Genomic DNA, 18,329 nt, shown 5'->3' on the forward strand with positions numbered 1-18,329 from the left:
AGAAGAACAGTTACTGATGAGTCATTTTTTATATGTTTTAATGCCTCCTGTAGATAAATATGACAAAAAACAAAGAAACATTCATAGAATATGAAAAATCCTAACAAATACAACAGACTTCCAGGACTGCACACTTGGACCCATAATAATATCGAAACTTTGTTTCTATAGTGGGTTTTAGGGCAAAAAGCATAAACCTTTGGGAAAATAGTGTTAAGAAAAATGTGTGTGTCTTGAGCTGAGAACACAGGAACATTAGAGGTTGCCTGAAGAAAACTCATATATTCTCACACACATATTATTGATGTTTGTGTTTAGGATACACCCAGAAACCTGGGACTGAAAGAATCTTCAAAATGTCATTTTTGGCCCCAGCAACCTTTAATTAAACCTTGAAAACGAGGAGATAAAATTAACAAATTGGGTAATGAATTGAGCAAAACAGGTGGTGTATGGCTGGCGAAAATGAACCAATCAGTCTTCCCTGTGTGTAGTTTTAGCTCCTAATTAGAAACTGCCTTGGTTAATTATGGTTGGGCTCAACTGGAAGAGGGGCGGAAATGTTCTCAATAGGATGACAGTCATGCTGAAAAATAAATAAATGAAAAGCCATTCAGCCAGGCTCCTCTTGAACAGAGAATATTCCCAAGCCAATCAGCTATGCTGTACTAAACGAGCATTAAATTTGCTCCAATCTTATGTGGTGGTGTTGAAATTGCTGAATCTACAGCTAGGTTTAACTGACAGTTTTCTTTAGAGCATTGCTACTGTTTTGAGCTTGTTTTTATAATAGTTAATAATCATTTTCATAGGTTCATCAAAGAACACTTATGTCTACATTATCATAAATATCTGTATTTTGGACATTAAGTGCATTGACTCTGGTCAGCAACCTTAGAGTGGAAGCATCCGTTTTTGTAGATTGGAGAAGATTGTAGATTGTAGATTGAATCAATTCCCTCGGTGGTATTGATCAGTTGACATTTGCTGCTGAGAGAGCAGAATAGGCTGAGCTGAATAGGCTGAGTTCTACTAAGTGGCTTCATCCTGCTAAGACAGTAGAGCCATTTTGCTGTCCAAACCCAACCTTAAGTGAAAGAGCATGATATTCATTTTTGAATTACGTATTCAGATAGACAGTCTATATAGCTCATAATTCCAGGTAATTGGAATTATAAGTGCCAATGATATGAGGCTATAATCATGAAATGTTCAGTGTTCATTTGTGGCATATAATATTTTTTCCTCGCTGTTTGTGTGTGTTTTCGGTGCGTGTGTGTGTGCATGCATGTGTTTGTTTATCGCATTGACATTCAGGGAAGTATCAACAGAACCGTCTCTCTGTTCGTCCCAACAACAGCTTATAATTGCTTTTTAATAGACAATTAAAGGCAGGCCATAAATCAATTCTCATACTGGGCAGGAGGCTTGAATTTAATTTTGCGAAAAACAAACAGTTTTTATCATGTCCAATCCAATTAACCCATACCTCTCTATCACAGCATGTTGCAATAGCAGGCGGGAGTGTGTACGTTTGCGAGGAGAGGGGCGGGGCGGGCGGCCAAGACGGTGCATTAAGAATCAGGAATGACTGATTAGTAGGAACAATTCTGTGGATTATCAACAAATGCAGTATATGTGCAGCACAACTTTCCGTGCTCCTTTCAAACCAATTCTGTAATTGTCGTCACACTCGAGGCATTGATGTATGGATTTCGAGAGTGAGGAAGTGAGTGACAAAGAGGGAGGGAGAGAGAGAGAGTAGGTGGATGTGTTTGTGTGTGTTATTACGTACTTGCCAGGTATTTTGGGTTTATCTGAGGTCTGGGGAGAAATGGATGAATGAATAAGGCCCAGCAGGGGATGTGTGCGGATGGCGATGCCTTTCAAGCATTTCAGCTTATCAAGACTGAGTCCAAAATATCACGTTAAAAGGAAAACTTTCCTTTCTGCACAGCTTGTACTCATCCTGCTGTATTTAATGTTTAACAAGATTTTGCTTCTTTTAAGACATAATAAACACTCAGACATGCGCCCCTGAGAGATAGAAAGAAAGAGAGAGAGAGAGAGAGAGAGAGAGAGAAAGAGAGAGAGAGAGAGAGAGGTGGATACTACACAATAAAACCTTTAATTCATTATTGTGCAGATGTACTTGGTCTCGTATTTGCTCACACAGATATCTCCTGGCTGTACATCGTTTCTTAGATGCCAGGTTCAGTGCCAGCTTGCTGGGACAATGTTATTAAAGGAAAATGTCATAGGCTATACAATATTCATGAAACAGCAACTATCTGCCACATACATCATTACCTATGCAGGTCCCCACGTGCATCTCAACTCATTTTCATACACAATAAATACATTATATGCAACCCTCTGCCAAAAAACTTTGGGGCACCATGGACAGGTTGTGTTATAATGTATTACGATGGAGACATTTGTCTGACGCTCCCGTCAGTCATGAAATCGAATTATTTGGCCCGTTTCGTGCTGCCTCAACGTTTTTCCTTCCTTATTCAAGTTGCTTCTGTGCGCAGATTTGAGACTAGGGAGGCATTAAAATGCTAATTGCTGATATCTGTAGCAGCTCGAAGGAGCAGAGCAGGGCGTTGTTGTTCAAACGACTTTGTGGTTCATTATTGACAGGGCTAATGGCATACCAGAGTTCAGTAGACCAGTGATAGCAATCTCGCACGCTAATTGATTTCGGGTGGTTATTGCCGACTTTGATGCCCACCGTTGTCGTGCCTCATGGGTACGAATGGACAGCGAGCATAAAGAGACTGTTTGAGGAGTGTATGTGCTTGCTTGAGTGTGTTTGTATGTGCGTGTGTGTGTGTATGTGTGCGTGCGCGTGCCTGCATGATCTTGCATAAATGGGTGGTCACATCTGTGTGTGTGTATGTGTGTGTGTGTGTGTGTGTGTGTGTGTGTGTGTGTGTGTGTGTGTGTGTGTGTGTTCACATGTTTGTATATGTTTTGGTTAATGACCTTTTGGTATGTGCATGTTGCAGACTGAAGAGAACTTGATGGCAAACCCACAGTCCATCTCTCTGGAGTTTGTGGAAGACCCCAACTTCAAAAACAAAGTCAACTACTCCTACACTGCTGTACAAATCCCCACTGACATCTACAAGGGCTGTGAGTGCTTATCTCTCGTTCTCTCTCTTTTTCTATCTTACATACACACATAAAGCACACACTATACTCAGGACTATTCATAGACACCCACATTTATTTGGATAACAGATGATCCATGATGACATCGTATAACAGCAAACATTATTAAACTATTCTGGCTTCAACTTAAACTGACAAAATGAATAGCCCCAAAATATCCTGAGATTTGTCTGATCTGATTTGATCTGATCTGATCTGGCTCTGGATTTTGTGGTGGATTTTCCACCTGACAGTCCCACAGCTAAATTGCAGCTTTTCCTTTTCATTCTTTGATAAGATTTCCCGTCATGATATGAGCACGTCTTTGAAAAGACAACACACCTCCCTCTTAGAAAAGAGGTGTTTGTTGTTTTTAAGGACACCCAACACCAGTTCTTAGGTACAGATATTACATTAGATTTGGACTCAAATCTGTTATTTCTGTGTTTCATTATAACTGTTATTTACACAGTACATACAGTGAGTTTAAACAAGAACATCCCTTAAACTGCACCATCTATCATGATAATAAAGCTTCGTCTTATTTTGCACCACAGGCCTTGTAGTTCAGGTGGAAAAAAAAGTCAAGTCACAATATGTACTACAGTAGTCTGGTTAAGTGGTTAAGTTCTACAGCTTCCATTTCCCATGGGCCTTTGAGGAGGAGGCTTTCCCTCAACCTCATCGGTGGATCAATAGAATGTGAAATCTTAGCAGGTTCCCACAGCTGTAGAATCATTTAAACTGTAAGTGGGGTGACCATTCTAATCAATAGGCACACGTGAGGTGTGTAGGCTGTAAATAATGGTGGACCAAAGGTGACGCAGCTGTTTGCAGCGACTGGATGGTGAAGTAAAGGAGCATTCAGGCAGTGGAGGCTTTAGTTGCCTCCAGAGTATATCGCTTTGGGGTTCCCGAGTGTAAGTATTTCTTTGGGGCTCCAGAGTGTAAGTATTTCTTTGGGGCTCCAGAGTGTAAGTATTTCTTTGGGGCTCCAGAGTGTAAGTATCTCTTTGGGGTTCCAGAGTGTAAGTGTCTCTTTGGGGATCTGCTTGCACAACAGGAGTTCTCTGTGATAAGCACATGGTTCCTCTGGTCTTTGTGAATAAGACAGTTAAGTGCTTTGTGATAATACAAAATCGAACAGCTGATTGCACTAGCAACACTGCAAATATAAGAGCATTAAAGCATCATGATAAAGAGAACAAACTCCTCACACATCAACCGAGACATTCTGATATATGAAACTGTCAATGTTAACACAATTCACTGTAATGTCTAGTGTGTATTATAAATAGTTTCCCTCTTCACTGTCAGAGCAGGTTATTTATAGTTCACCAGAGTGCTGTTTGTGTAATGGCTGTAAATCTACAGTGGGAGCTACAGTGAGCAAGCTGAACAGTGAAAACAGCCATCTGATGTTCATTGTGAAGGCAGTCTCTATCTTCTGTGGTGTCTTTGGACATAGCTGATTACATTTATATTACATTTACATAGCTGACATAGCTTATACACATTTTTAATGATTTTAATGACAGTTGCATCCCACTGAAATGCAATAAAACACAATCCAGACCCAGAGGGGGTTTGTGGGAATTGTAGTTCAGTGTCCAAAAGGGAGTGTTTTAATTTTGAAAAAGGGCTACCAGCTCTTTAATTGCACAAGAGAGTGGGCACCCACAGGTGGAGAGGCAAGGAAGGAGGCGTCGGTGTTAAGGTCGGAGGCACCATAATGCAGGATTTATAATCAGCAAGGAAACTGACACTGAGAGGTCAGGTAGGGGTCACAGAAGCTAAGAAAGAAAGAAAAAAAAAACAGTTTCTAGTTAGCAGTGTGCAATTCACAGTGCCTTCATCATTCTCAGAAACAGGGCAATGGAGGTAAGAGTCCTTAACTTAAATTAATGTTAATGTTAATGTAGTCAGGCTATTATGTGAGTATATATGTGTTGATGTATAAATACATAGAGGCATTCATGACACAGTGCAGTATAATATTTTGTAGTTGCTGTTATTTGGCCCATTACATGGAATTAGTAAAAGTAAAAACATTTACATTACTCTATCAAATTGCTGTCTAAACTGAGATATCTCATTACGATCATGGCTAGTTGTGCTGGCTGGATGCCAGGGCTGTGTAGTAGTGCGATATACAGCAAACAAGTGTTTACCAGTCCCATTAACTTATTTGTCTCTGATAGCTGCTAGACTGTGAAGTACACAAGCGCTTAAATCCATGCCAGTTTAAGAGCTGTGCAGAGAGGGCGTGTCAAAACGCTGAGTGCCTCTCTCTTGCCACTTAACACTTCTGTGACCTTGTGATCATGTCTGAACCATAAGCTAGCTTTAGGGTGTATGGCAGGCAGTACGGGCTGGTTACGTGGGGGCATTGTGACGCCAAGCTAAGGGAGGATTTGAAAAGGGGCATCACACATTTTTCATCTTACTGCGTTCTAAAGTTCACAGAGGCATGCACTCACACACACACTCACATTCTCCACACCTGCTAGATTGCTAGTGCCATGATAGCCAGTTAGCGCACGTGTTTGGTCACATCTGTGTAATTGTTTGTTTGTGTGTTTGTTTAAATTCAGAGTAAGCCATTTCGAACAGCAGAGGTAGGGAATTTGGGATGGGTAGCAGATTTTAAATACCAGGGTTATTTTTTCTTGACCCGTTTGTCCACCAAAATCACTCAGTATCTCCAACTAGCTAGTGAGTGCTGTTATCCGTGGAGCTTTAGAGCAGCTGGAGGCAGATGAAATTAAGAGAGAGATAAAGAGTGAAGGAATTAGACTCAGATGCAACAAAACGCATCATGGCATCAGCCTGCAGTGCAGGAGGCAGTTTTTTGTTTTGTTTTTTGATATGTTCGCCAGCGCCTTTTTTAGGGGTCTAAATGGGGCTTGCCTGTGCGCGCACCCAGTTTGATTATTCTGCAGGGCTCCGTGGCCGTTTATTGAGATCGAGAATGTTACCCGACTCGGCCATAATGAACCGTTTTATGATTCATTATCCTGGCACTGAATCCCGCTGCCAAGCCTGCAAACTTTCTAATTAGCGCAGGTCAAACAGCCAAACAGTTCCTCGTCTAATTATTGCCGCTTATTACTGAATTGGCACAAGAAGAAAAGCCCGAGAAACACGCGCGAGCTGGGCCAGCTGCTGTTAAGGGGGGGGGGGGGGGGGGGTTCAGCCGTAAGGGCTCGGAGGGGGAGGAGCCTTTACTCAAACTGTCTGTGGAAGCGGTCATAAAGCATCAAACAGTTAATTTCAAATATCTGCCTGCATGTTCCTTAGGAATCAGGAGCTGTTCAGTATTAGCTCAGCAGTTAACATTAGTGAAGCTAATCAGACTGAGATTATATTATTTATGCTGCACAATGATTTGGAGAGAATTTTAATGTAGGTCATTCCAGTTGTATTGAAGCTACTTCTGAGTGTACCAAAAGTGATGACCTTTATGTTGTCACCTCAAATATCTCAGCATTCATTGTTTAGCATGAAGCATTTATTTGTTTGGTTGTCTGTCTATTTGCTTCTTTCTTTTTGTTGAAATACCCTGTGTAGACAATTGTTGTGGCTGGAGATGGTGACAGAAATGGTGGCTAATGGAAAGATTAATTGTGTGTGTATGAGGGATGAGGGATAGGTGGTTAGCGCTTGTTTGGTGAGTTAACCGCCCCACTGCGCGCGCATGGTCAAGGTCTGTTTCCCTCTCTTTTACCGCTCTTAAAAATAAATAAATAATTTTTAAAACATCTTAAAAATGGGATGTGCAGAAGAAAATAAGGCATGCTTCAGAGAAAGATGGGTTTTAATGGTCCATTTTGGGACTTGTTTGTTTGTTTGTTTATTTGTTTGGGCACATTGACTGTGCTTAAGTTTCCTCTAAGGAAAAAAAAATTGAATGAGTGAGATAGAATGATTTACAGTCTGGTTTACAGAATTCATTAGTTTAAGAACAAAACTCCCTTTTCTTGAAGTTTATGAATAATTTATTTAATACCCCCCCTTAAAAAAAAAATAAAAATAAAGACTGTTGACCAAATTTTTTTAAATAAAAGTTGCTTTTTTAAATAAAACATTAATGCTTTAGAAAGCCCAGTCACATGATGTTTTTTTTTAAATTAGCAACAATGGAGGAATGTAGTGAGGTTTAAAGAACAAACTTAAAAAGCCAGAATGAACTGTGGGGTTTCGAATGAATTTTCAATGAAGGAAGGAGAGTTCAGTTCCTTCCTTTCCCCACATTGTCTCTCTCTCTTTCCTCAGCAAAGCCACCGAAGTAGCACTATCACCTCTGCGCACGCTAATTAAAAACCCCAACGCAAAACGTCGCCCTCCTTCACTCACTGCCAAGATCACAAATTATATTGCAATTGTTTATGGGTTACTGTATCATTTTAATTGAAAATTTCTTCTTTTTCTTTCTTCTGGCTGGGGGAGGGGTTATTCATGAGTGTCCCCACTCTGTTTTTTTTAGTTCTGTTCATTTCCTTTCTTAAAGAGGGTGAAACGATTTGAAAGGAAGCAAGAGAGTATAAGCTGTCAGTCTGACATTTGGAGTAGTCATAGACATTTTGATGCTGTATTGCTTGAAAATTACATGGAGGAGATGTTAATGAATCATAAGTTTGTTGGCAGACCTTTGGTGTTTCTTTGGTGTATCAAGATTCTTGAAGCTTTTCTGAGTTTTAATTTCAGCCAAACTGTAGCTCAAAATCTTGGTTCAGTTTACTCCTGTTTGCTCCAGTTTATTCCCACTGAAAATAAAAGTTTTTGAACTTGAGGAAGTCCAGTAATGACCTTGGACCCTGACAGCCAAACAGTGAGATGACATTTTGAATGGCATCAAGCGATTCGCTGTCAGTTGTGTCAATGCCGTTTGAAGTGGTACCTTGTTGCTTGCCAGGGCTTTTTGATAGACACTGCTGCAGTGTCACATATTAATGTTTTTTGTTGTCAGTGTTGGTGTTTTGCCTCTGGAACCTGAATAGGAAAGCCCTGTATGGGATTACCTGTACATGTTGTTGAATGCTGGAGTGTGCAGTTGGCATGTGCAGATGGCATGTGCAGTCATGTGCAGGCCACCACTGGAAGCGAATTAGGCAGAGGACAGTGGGAATTAGGCAGAGGAGCACCATTGTTCTTCCAAACGTGTGCTGGGTGTCTAGATAATTGTGCACGCTCCATCATCCAGACAGAATGGGCAGCCATGACGGATAGCTGGTGCCCCTCCTCTAGGTGTGCTAGGTATGTGTGTGTGTATACATGTATTCGTGCACACTTATGTGTTGTGTGTTTGTTGGGGGAAAGGGAAAACTACTACATTTTGGTTGCTGAGGTAAGGTCAGGGGTTAGATCATTCTTATTTCATATAAGTAATTGTAAATACATCATACATTTGTTTTAGTTGCATATATATATATATATATATATATATATATATATATATATATATATATATATATAAAAGGTATGAAAACAAATGTGTACTTGTGTGTGAGATCTGTCTGAATAGTGTGTGTGACCTTGTGAGTAAAGTTGCATGAATTACATGTGTCAGTGTCAGAGAAAAGATTTTCTCTGAGCCTGTGTATGTGTATGTGTTTGTACGTGTGTGTGCGTGTGAATATCCCGTCACCTGTAGATGAATGTCTCCTCATCAGCACCCTGGAGAGCATATCTGCTGTCCCTCAGTGAGTAATAGGAGTGGAGGGGAGGCACACTGAGCCATTGCTGGCGTGCTCCACAGCTCATAAATCGCCTGTATAACCTGGGCATCTCACACACCAAGTCCTGTTCAGTAATGGCCCAAACGTTTAGCACAAGCACACCTCCTAAATGCGTCAAAGGGACTATGTCTGATGGATTAGCTTTTAAGGCTAACACAGGTCCCTCTTGATACCTCTCTCCATGTCTCTATCTCTGTCTCTCCCTCTCTCACTCACTCTCACTCTCTTTCTCTCTTTGAAAGATGAGCCTGGGAACCGTTTCTCAAAGAAGAGTTTGCGGAACCACCCATGAATTTCTCTTGGTGGTATTTTTCTTTTTATCAACTGTCCAGAGAAAGTCGCACTGTGTCTTCGACAAATAAATCAGCACACCTCCTCCCCTGTTTTCTTATCAGCCAAGCGCTCATATTTCTGGGCAGATGACCTGCAAGGGCTCAGTGCTCGTATGCATGACTTTGTGTGTGTGTGTGTGTGTGTGTGTGTATGTGCGCGTGTGCACGCATGTGTGTGTAGGCCATTGTCCGCTGACACCAGAGGAGGCATCATATCTGCATACCCCCTAGGGTGTCCAGAACAAGCAGTGTGCTATGGCATTTGTCATAGTATCCTTGACTCAAAGACACACACAAACGCACCCCCCCCCCCCACACACACACACACACAGGACAGAAAACATCAAAGCGGCACTGGCTCTATCCATCATCATTCAACTCTAGTCCTGCAGCAGGTTTGGTCTAGACTGTCCTGTTTTTGCCATTACATTACACAGTAAATGTACATTTACATTGTAACCTCGCTCCATTACAAAGTGCTTGTTTTTCTTTGTGTTGTAAGCATGATGCAGTAACACACAGTTTGTATATCTAACACTAAGCACGAACCAGCACAAATCCTCTTATTGAGGACTGAAAACCTAACCCTCTGTGTGTTGGGTTAATGTGTCAGTCACTGATGCCTCGGTCAGCCATGTCTGTGTTACGAGAGGGTATATTGGGCGGATATATGGAGAAGTTTGGGGTGGGGCTCTCTGGCTTGGAGGCTCGCTTGGTGAGGTGGGGTATTGCATTCCCTTGGCATGTTTGGGCCGTGTTTGGCTCTGTCTTATCTAACCCCAGCTGCTTCGCTGATTAAATCACAGGACAATCCCCTCTCTCATCCTCTGTTTCTCCTCTAATCAGTTCACCATTACCAGCCTGATAGCATTCGTGTGTGTGTGTGTGTGTGTGTGTGTGTGTGTGTGTGCGGGTGTGTATGTAGCTATTAAGTAGTAACTAGCTGTCTGATAGTGGCTTCTGGTGATTTGGATGTGAGAAGAGAGCAGAAGAGAGAGAGAATGACAGACAGAAGGTTAAAATGTAAAATGTGCCCAACATACACTAGCATTGTTGTGGGTAAAAGAGAGAGCGAGAAGCAGAAAAGGCACAGGCTGCGATAGAGGGAGTGAAAGAGAGAGAGAGAGAGAGATGTATATATGCATTAACTGGGACATGCAGTACAAGGGAAAAGAGAGAGGAGGATAGGTGAAATGAAAGGTCTGTGGCTGCATGACATGTAGGCAGTGGATGCAAGCTAGTACCTGACCCAAGCTGAAAGGGCCGATGGCCACTGCCACACAGGTGCTGAACATGCGGCCACACGCGGGAGCCAGACACACGGCAACACGCGGGAGCCGAACACATGGCGATACGCATAAACTAAACATGCGATGACATGCATGAGCCAAACACACGGTGACACGTGGGAGCCGGAAACGCTGTGACATTCGTGAGCCAAACATGTTCATGCAGGAGACAAACATGCAGCGACAGGTAGGAGCCAAATATGCAGGAGCCAAACATGCAATGACACACAGGTCCACTTTCCAAGAGCCACTGCAGAAAGCTCACAGTCACACACACACACACACACACACACACACACGCACCACAAACACTGCATTACCCAAGGTCACATCTGATCTCACTCTGTTTGTCTTGGGCACCATGGGGAGGTGGAGAGGTGGGGGGGTTGCTGTCCTCTGGTGGTTTTGCTCAGTGGCAAGCATATGCTAGCAAATTTCCATTTTTATGGGCATCTGACATCTGGCCTGGTGTCTAGTTTCAGCCATTATCAAAAATATCTGCCTTTCACTAAATGAACAACGTTAATTCAGAAGTAAAAATTGGTTAAAGTTTTGCTGTTACTCTTTGGAGCATTAGATTACCACAGTCATTCTGGAAGGTGTCCCAAAAATGAGGCCTGTATATGAATGTTTGCAGTTTCCTGTCATAATACTGACATCAGTGATCAACACAATGAACTGTATTATTTGTTAGTAATGCTCCAGAGTGGAAAATAATTAATTCACTCCAAATCTGAATCTCTTAGGTTAGCTGCTCTCATCATGGTATTTCAGAAAGGTTCAGTGCTTGTGCTTAATCTGTACCACTGCTAGTTAAATAATATTCACAGCCTCTAAACCCTAGTCTTTATAGCATGACCAGAAAACTGAGAGTTGAACGTGGTCTAGCTTCAAGAAACATAAGCTATCAGGCTCACAGAATTGTGCTTTATTTCATTCAATGTGGCAACCAATTGTAACAAAACTACAGGAACTTATTTTTGCTTCTATGTGCAATTACCTTTTTCAACCAAGATTTCAGGTGGTTCTTTCCTCAAATTTGTCTTGACTGACAGTTGATTGTGTATATATTTTTCCAGAGCATTGCCTTACTCTAACATATTACATTGTGCCTACACTCACTGACTACACTCATTAATTTTATTAGGTCAACTTATGAGCACCTAGGAGCACTATTATAAGTTTACACAGTTAGTTATCCATTATCTATTCATCACCGGTCAGTTTCTGCTTACGAGATATTGTTTGAGACCATTCTCCGCACAGCATTCCATGAAAACACTGTTGACCTGGCCTAGGTTTGTCAGGCACAGTTATTGTTGGGCTCTGCACACACATCTGTGACACTGCTGGGTTGAGAATGGTCCTGCGCACAAAACGGTCCTGCCAACAGGGGCCTGGCGTTTAGGAAAATGGCCAGTGATGAAGACCTGCTTCCTGCAGGCTCTCCATCCTGCCTTTACCTTGGAGGTACACAGCAGATAATCAGCTGAACTAATTTAAAGGGGTTTAGATTCAAGGTCTTAAACAGGACAGATAGAGGACAGCTGCGTGGCATACAGTACGCATGGCAACAGAAGGGCTAGAGACTCTTGTATTCATTTTGAATAATTTTTCAGCTTTAAAAACACAAACGGATAATGAATCTCTTTCTCTCTGTCAGCACCCACAATTCTGAATGAGCTGAACTGGACCCAGGCGCTGGAGAGGGTGTTTATCGATAACAGTCGCGAGGACCCCTCGCTTCGCTGGCAGGCCTTTGGCAGTGCCACTGGAGTCACTAGATATTACCCAGGTAAGGCTCAGAGCTGCATATAGAAACATTGATCCAGTGAACCAGACGACATTCTACTGTTCCATGTAGTCTGGCATCCGGAGCTAGACTAAACAAGCCTCTCATGTTCTTTAGTGAAAAGGATGAATTAGTATGTTTCGCTATCAATTAAGTTTGCATCAAGACCCATTTCAAAAAACAATCAAACATGGATACTGTTCCTTTTCAGAAATAAGTGCATTTAATATAAAATGTAATCATTTGAAATAAGTGTTATATTTTTTTAAATACTATGTAGTATTTTGTCACTCGTGATCTGTTTGTTGCCATCTTCAATTTAAGTTCTGAGAACTTCTGAAGTGATTATATTTCACCACCTTGCCCTCTCTCTCTCTCTCTCTCTCTCTCTCTCTCTCTCTCTCTCTCTCTCTCTCTCGCTCTCTCTCTCCCCCTCTGCCAGCCACACCATGGAGAACACCGTATAAGATCGACCTGTACGATGTGAGGAGGCGACCTTGGTGAGTGTAGGGCTTCATGTATGCAGAGTGTGTGGGAAAGTGGAGCGATCCCCTCTACACGCAAAGCTGACATGGCAGATATTGTCCAGGCCCCTTCTGTTCCCCACACCTAGAGCAGATGGAATCTGAAACACTGTGCTATACATAGCACAGCAAGTAAATGCGGGTTGTAAAGACAAGCTGATAGTGAGGAAGCAACCTCGTGCCCAGGTGCTAAGCAGCTAGCGTGCTAGCATGCTAACAGACTGTATGGGGAGTCTGAAGCTGGTTAATCCTGTGTGTCCCAGAGCAGGAGAGTGCTAGCAAGGTGCTAACAAGGTTCCTCTGTGACAGGCTAATTAAGTTCACACTCCGTGCAACTGTCCCCTGTGCACTCACACAGAAAAAAAGGAATCCCCATGTAACTGTGAAATTCTGTTAACCCAAGGGCGAACAACAAAGTCTCGTCGCTAGTCAGCTTGCTAAGCCCAGCAGAGCGATGGTGTGACTGACAAGTGAAACATGGGAAGCCCTTTATGAATCATGTTACCTCAATGTGCTATATAGGAGCTTTCAGTGTGCGAGTGAACATCAAAGCAAGAAGAGCCCTGGGAACAGGCAAAGCTGAGGAGATGGGAAGATGATGAAGAAACCACTTGCGCTGTCTAGTTTTCCTGTAATCCTGAGTGTGTGGGCCATAGGATGTGTGTATGTGCCATGTACGCATGTGTGCATGCGGCCGCGGTGCTATGCTTCTGTGTGAATTTGCATTATTTCTCCGGTCCATTCTCTGCCCACCGTTCCTAGCCCCCACCCTACCCCGCCCCCCATCCCCTTCAAGAGCCCCTTTCAGACTGTTGCTTAGCAACGTGTGCCCAGCTGCGCTGAGTGGCAGGGCCTTGATGGGGGCAGGGGAGTCAGGATGTGTCAGGTCAAGTTTGCGTGATTATGGGCCAGCATGCTGCCTCTGTGTGCTCTCCTCTCCATATGACTCCACGATTCCCGCATCTCAGGTGACAGAGCGTTGTCGACACGCCAACAGAGACAGACTAGAGGAACCCAGAGTGTCGAAAGCACAGACACATGTGCTGACATGCATCACAAAATACACCCAAGCTGGAGTTTGTTTGCCGATATGACCATGCCATCAGATACTAAAATAGCAGCATCATTCAAAGGTGTAGCACATAGACCTCATCATCTTATGCACTCGTGGGCAATTACACATGAGGTTCTCATGCAAGTCTTCTTAAAAGAGCTTGTGAGTTGAATCTACCCATACCGGGGCGTACATCCCTGCATGGATGGAAAGTGCAGACCCCGGGCACTTTCCCTGTCAGTGCAAGGCAACAATCCTACACCTTTCCCCCTCTGATTTAACTCTTAACTCTGACCAGGAAAATGAATGGGCCAGTCAACATTCCTAATTGTCTCCAATTGCTCTGACGTGGCTCTGCCTGTGTCAGCACTGGTTATGGAAAGAGGGCAGGGAGACTGGTAGTGTGATCAAAGGGATATATATATATATATATATATATATATATATATATATATATATATATATGTATGTATGTATGTATGTATATATATATATATATATATATATATATATATATATATATATATATAGAGAGAGAGAGAGAGAGATAGATAGATAGATAGATAGATAGATAGATAGATAGATAGATAGATAGATAGATAGATAGATAGATAGAAAGACAAAGACAGACAGAAAGAGAGAGAGAGAGACAGACAAAGAGAGACAGAGAGAGACAGAGAGAGAGAGAAAGAGAGACAGACAGAGAGAGAGAGAGAGAGAGAACGAACTAGGGACTTAGTAGTGGGAGAATTGGAGATTACAGAGTGAGGAGAGGATTTGAAGGAGAAAGTATAGAGACAGAGGTGTGTTTCTGTTAGCTGAGTGTTACAGGGATGCTATTAGCGTGCAGGTTCAAGCCAGTATAGTGGCCTAGAGCGGATATTGATTTCTGGGAAAAGCCAATCTGGCCCCTCAGTAAATATTATGGCAGCTGCTCAAACCCACCCAGATCCATGGATCCAGAAATGTCATAGCCAGAAGGGCTGGGTAGCTGCCGCATTACTCCCGTGGCTTCACAGAAAAGGAAAAAGGCAGACAGCCTGACAGCCAGAGAGGGGATAGCCATGTTCTGTGATGAGACTAGATAAGTGGAATAACATTTACACAAAAATCATCTTTTTGGTTTTTGGGTTATAGTTTTTTTAGTTTGGTAATTGAATTGACAAAACCTCACAGGTGAGCAGTTGAGACTCATCAAGAATGAGCTTCGTGTATATATATATATATATATATATATATATATATATATATATATATATATATATATATATATATATATATATATATATATAATATTTTAGAATTTCTGTCTTAATATTTTAAGATAGGAGATTAAACATATTAAACTTATGAGCATACGTTTAAAGCTTTTAACTAGGTGTGTCAAGTCTGTGTGAGTGGAGACATAGTTGCAGAGGACTTGTATCAACTTCTGATGGCAGAGGTGGGTAGTAATGTGCTTGCTACCTTGACTCCATTACATTTACTTAAGTAACATTTTGAAAAAAATTAAATACTTTTGAGTTTAAAAGAGTATACTTTCTACTTTCTACTGTCTACTTTTACTCAATTACAGTTCCAAGATTTACTTCATTACATTCGTCTATTACATTTTAAAATCACTTTAATTCAATGCACATTCCACAATGCTTCAGCCCTTTAACAAGCCACCTTGATAGCAGGTATTGAAGTAACAACAAAGAGCAAACAGTCAAGATTTCTGAACATGAACGATTTGGAATGAAATGATGAAATGGTCAGCTCTGCATCATAAAAATGTAAGAACAGTAGCCATATCCTTTTCTTTAAGGCTCCCATATCTGTGTGTGAAATCGGTGGTCTCTCAGGATGTGCATCCCTATGAATGTAATCGCACACATCAAAGATATTCTGAGAGAAAAACAATGGCTAGATGGCTACATATAAACTAACTAATTCAAGTAATAATTCAAATAACTATTTTTATATCTGCTTGAGTTATTTTAAAGTAACAATATTTTTAAGTTAATTTTTTGCATGCTCTATCAGCCTATGTCAGATAGTGTTGGAATATTTTTTTTTCCAGAAATGTAATTTGTTTTCTTCAGTTTCACAGTTATGCAAGGTAAACAGAGACTTCTGTGGTCATCTTGCAAAACTTATATGTGAATCTCTGCATCAGACCCTTTGAATAATCCACAGAAACGTTGGATAAATAAAGGCAAGACAGCGTCTTGCCATGGCTGCAGTGCTCCACACTCTGCTACACTTAATCTTAATTCAATCTTTATTCACCAGACCCATGCTGGGGAAGAGTGGGGAGTAGCAGTCCATAAAATAATAAGCCCATCAGTGCACACACACGCACACACAAATACACACACACATACACACAGACAGACAAACAGACACATACACACAGGCAGACAGACACACACATAAACACACACAGACACACACACATATACACACGTGCACAAGCATGCATACACACATGCATATGTACACACACAAGCACACACAAACACATATACTCATGCACACAGTCATCCACACACAAACACATACACATACATATTTACATGCGCACACACCTTTTTAAATAGATGTTAAGAAGTTGTATAAACACATTTTTCCAACATAGCCTCTGTCTTTCATGTCTACACAGACACACAAACACACACACAGTGCAATTATGCACTGTCCCCCTGCTTCCATGGCCTGTCACACCTGAATATTTCCGTTCAGAAATCAACAGCTGCGTGGCATGTATGTCACCCAAGCATATCATTTCAACAGATGAGCATCGATAATCGGTTCGTTTCTAATGCGCTAATTTTAGCCGGCACCTTGTCAAATGGGGAAAAGAGACAGAAGCACAGAAAGACAGTGAAAGAACAGACAGAACGGGAGGGAGAGAAATAGAGAGAAAGACGAGAGGACATTGAGATCCAGACAGAGTGACATGGGAGAGAGAGAGACAGAGACAGAGGTCATGGAGCAGGAACACAATCTCATGTGAATGTTCCTGTCCTTTCAGAAGTAAAGCATTGATTTTTAAAGCAGTACTGCACCTTGATAAAAGTGGCTTTTGAATTGCAATGTCTCTACTGAGGGAATGCAATCCAATCAAAGCAACGCAGACCATATTGGAGTACCAATCCATGCTTTAACTTGTGGGGGTGTTTCCTCGAAATATGGTTCTGTCATCTTGGAAAATGTTGCATACTATGACTGGGCTTGAAATTTACCACCCAGCCATCTAGCAAGTATATATAAGCATATTATTACATAGAGGGGCTGTTTGACCATTTTGCATAAAAGAATTGCTTTTTCCCCTTTTTCCTGATAAAAGCCACCATGGCATTTTAGTAACATACCACCTCAGTGTGGCTGTTCTATATGTAGAATGGTGTTGAATGAATTTGTTATGTTCTTGGCTGAATAGGCTCTAATGCTTGAGTACTCACAGTAAATCCACATGTGTTAAATTAGTTCCACTAGGTTTCACCTGAACAAAGCAAGTCTCTATTACCTGCAGGAGAGGGTTTATTGCTGGTGGGTTTACCAGCCCATGTTTATAACTTTCTTACATTTTGGGACATGTGGTGGCATGTATCTGTTCAAGCATATGTTCTGCATACTGTATGGATGTGCCTTGTTGTACATGAGCTGCCTGCATTTTCCATGTCGAAACGGAAACAGATGTTCGCCACGATGGAAACGCAGAAGCAGTAGCCGTGCTACCCGGCGCCTGCTCCAGCACTCGGGCAAGCGTGCGTGCGCGTGTCTGGCGCTGAGCACTGAAGTGATGGGGGGTTTTGGTGGGGTATCATGGGAGCAGGATCACAGTGGCACCAGCCAGGCCCATCTGTGCGTCACCTGGCCCGGGCACCGGGGAGTCTGGGTAATGAGTGGGAAGCGATGGCGTCGCTGGGCCGTAGTGGATGGGTAATTACAGAACGGAATCCATGCAGAAACGGCACATCTGGATACGGCAGGCAGCTGCACACACACGGTGTCGGGGTCTAGGACGGCTTGGGCGGCATGGGGTAGGGGCAGGGAAGGCCAGCTGCCCCTTTGGCTCAGCTTGGGAGGGTCGCTAGCTTACCAGCCTCACTCTGAATCTCGCAGCTTCAGAGTTACATCTTTGACATTGTCACCGGCAGTCAGAACCCAAAGAAAAAACAAAAAAATGGCTAGAAAAGCAGGAGCTGAAGGGGGGGGGGATGACTACTCAATAAAAGGGAAAATCTGGGGCTGTTAAAAAAACACACACTATGTAATGGAGAATATAAAAGGAGAACCTTGCAGCAAAGGTCACCTATAACTGGCAGGATTAATAGTCTATAAAGTGTCAGGCGATGTGATCAGGTAAAGAAACCAGACGCAGCAAGGTCAAATTAGCAAGGTTCTAAAAGAAAGAGATGCCAAAATGCAGTCGAATAGTGAAGACAGATAT

General features: G+C 42.2%; 1 protein-coding gene across 5 annotated transcripts in view; it reads left to right on the forward strand.

Moving 5' to 3' along the window:
* cacna2d2a (calcium channel, voltage-dependent, alpha 2/delta subunit 2a) overlaps positions 1-18,329 on the forward strand; it is a 144,069-nt gene that overhangs the window by 92,623 nt on the left and 33,117 nt on the right. For all 5 annotated transcript variants that reach the window (XM_027000626.3, XM_081716972.1, XM_027000630.3 and 2 more), the window contains 3 exons: positions 3,015-3,141; positions 12,182-12,313; positions 12,753-12,810. In XM_027000626.3, the coding sequence (XP_026856427.1) occupies positions 3,015-3,141; positions 12,182-12,313; positions 12,753-12,810 (317 nt within the window). The remainder of the gene's footprint in view (positions 1-3,014; positions 3,142-12,181; positions 12,314-12,752; positions 12,811-18,329) is intronic.

This window comes from Electrophorus electricus, chromosome 7 (genome assembly GCF_041902795.1).
Source record: "Electrophorus electricus isolate QZ-2024a chromosome 7, ASM4190279v1, whole genome shotgun sequence".
Taxonomy (NCBI): domain Eukaryota; kingdom Metazoa; phylum Chordata; class Actinopteri; order Gymnotiformes; family Gymnotidae; genus Electrophorus; species Electrophorus electricus.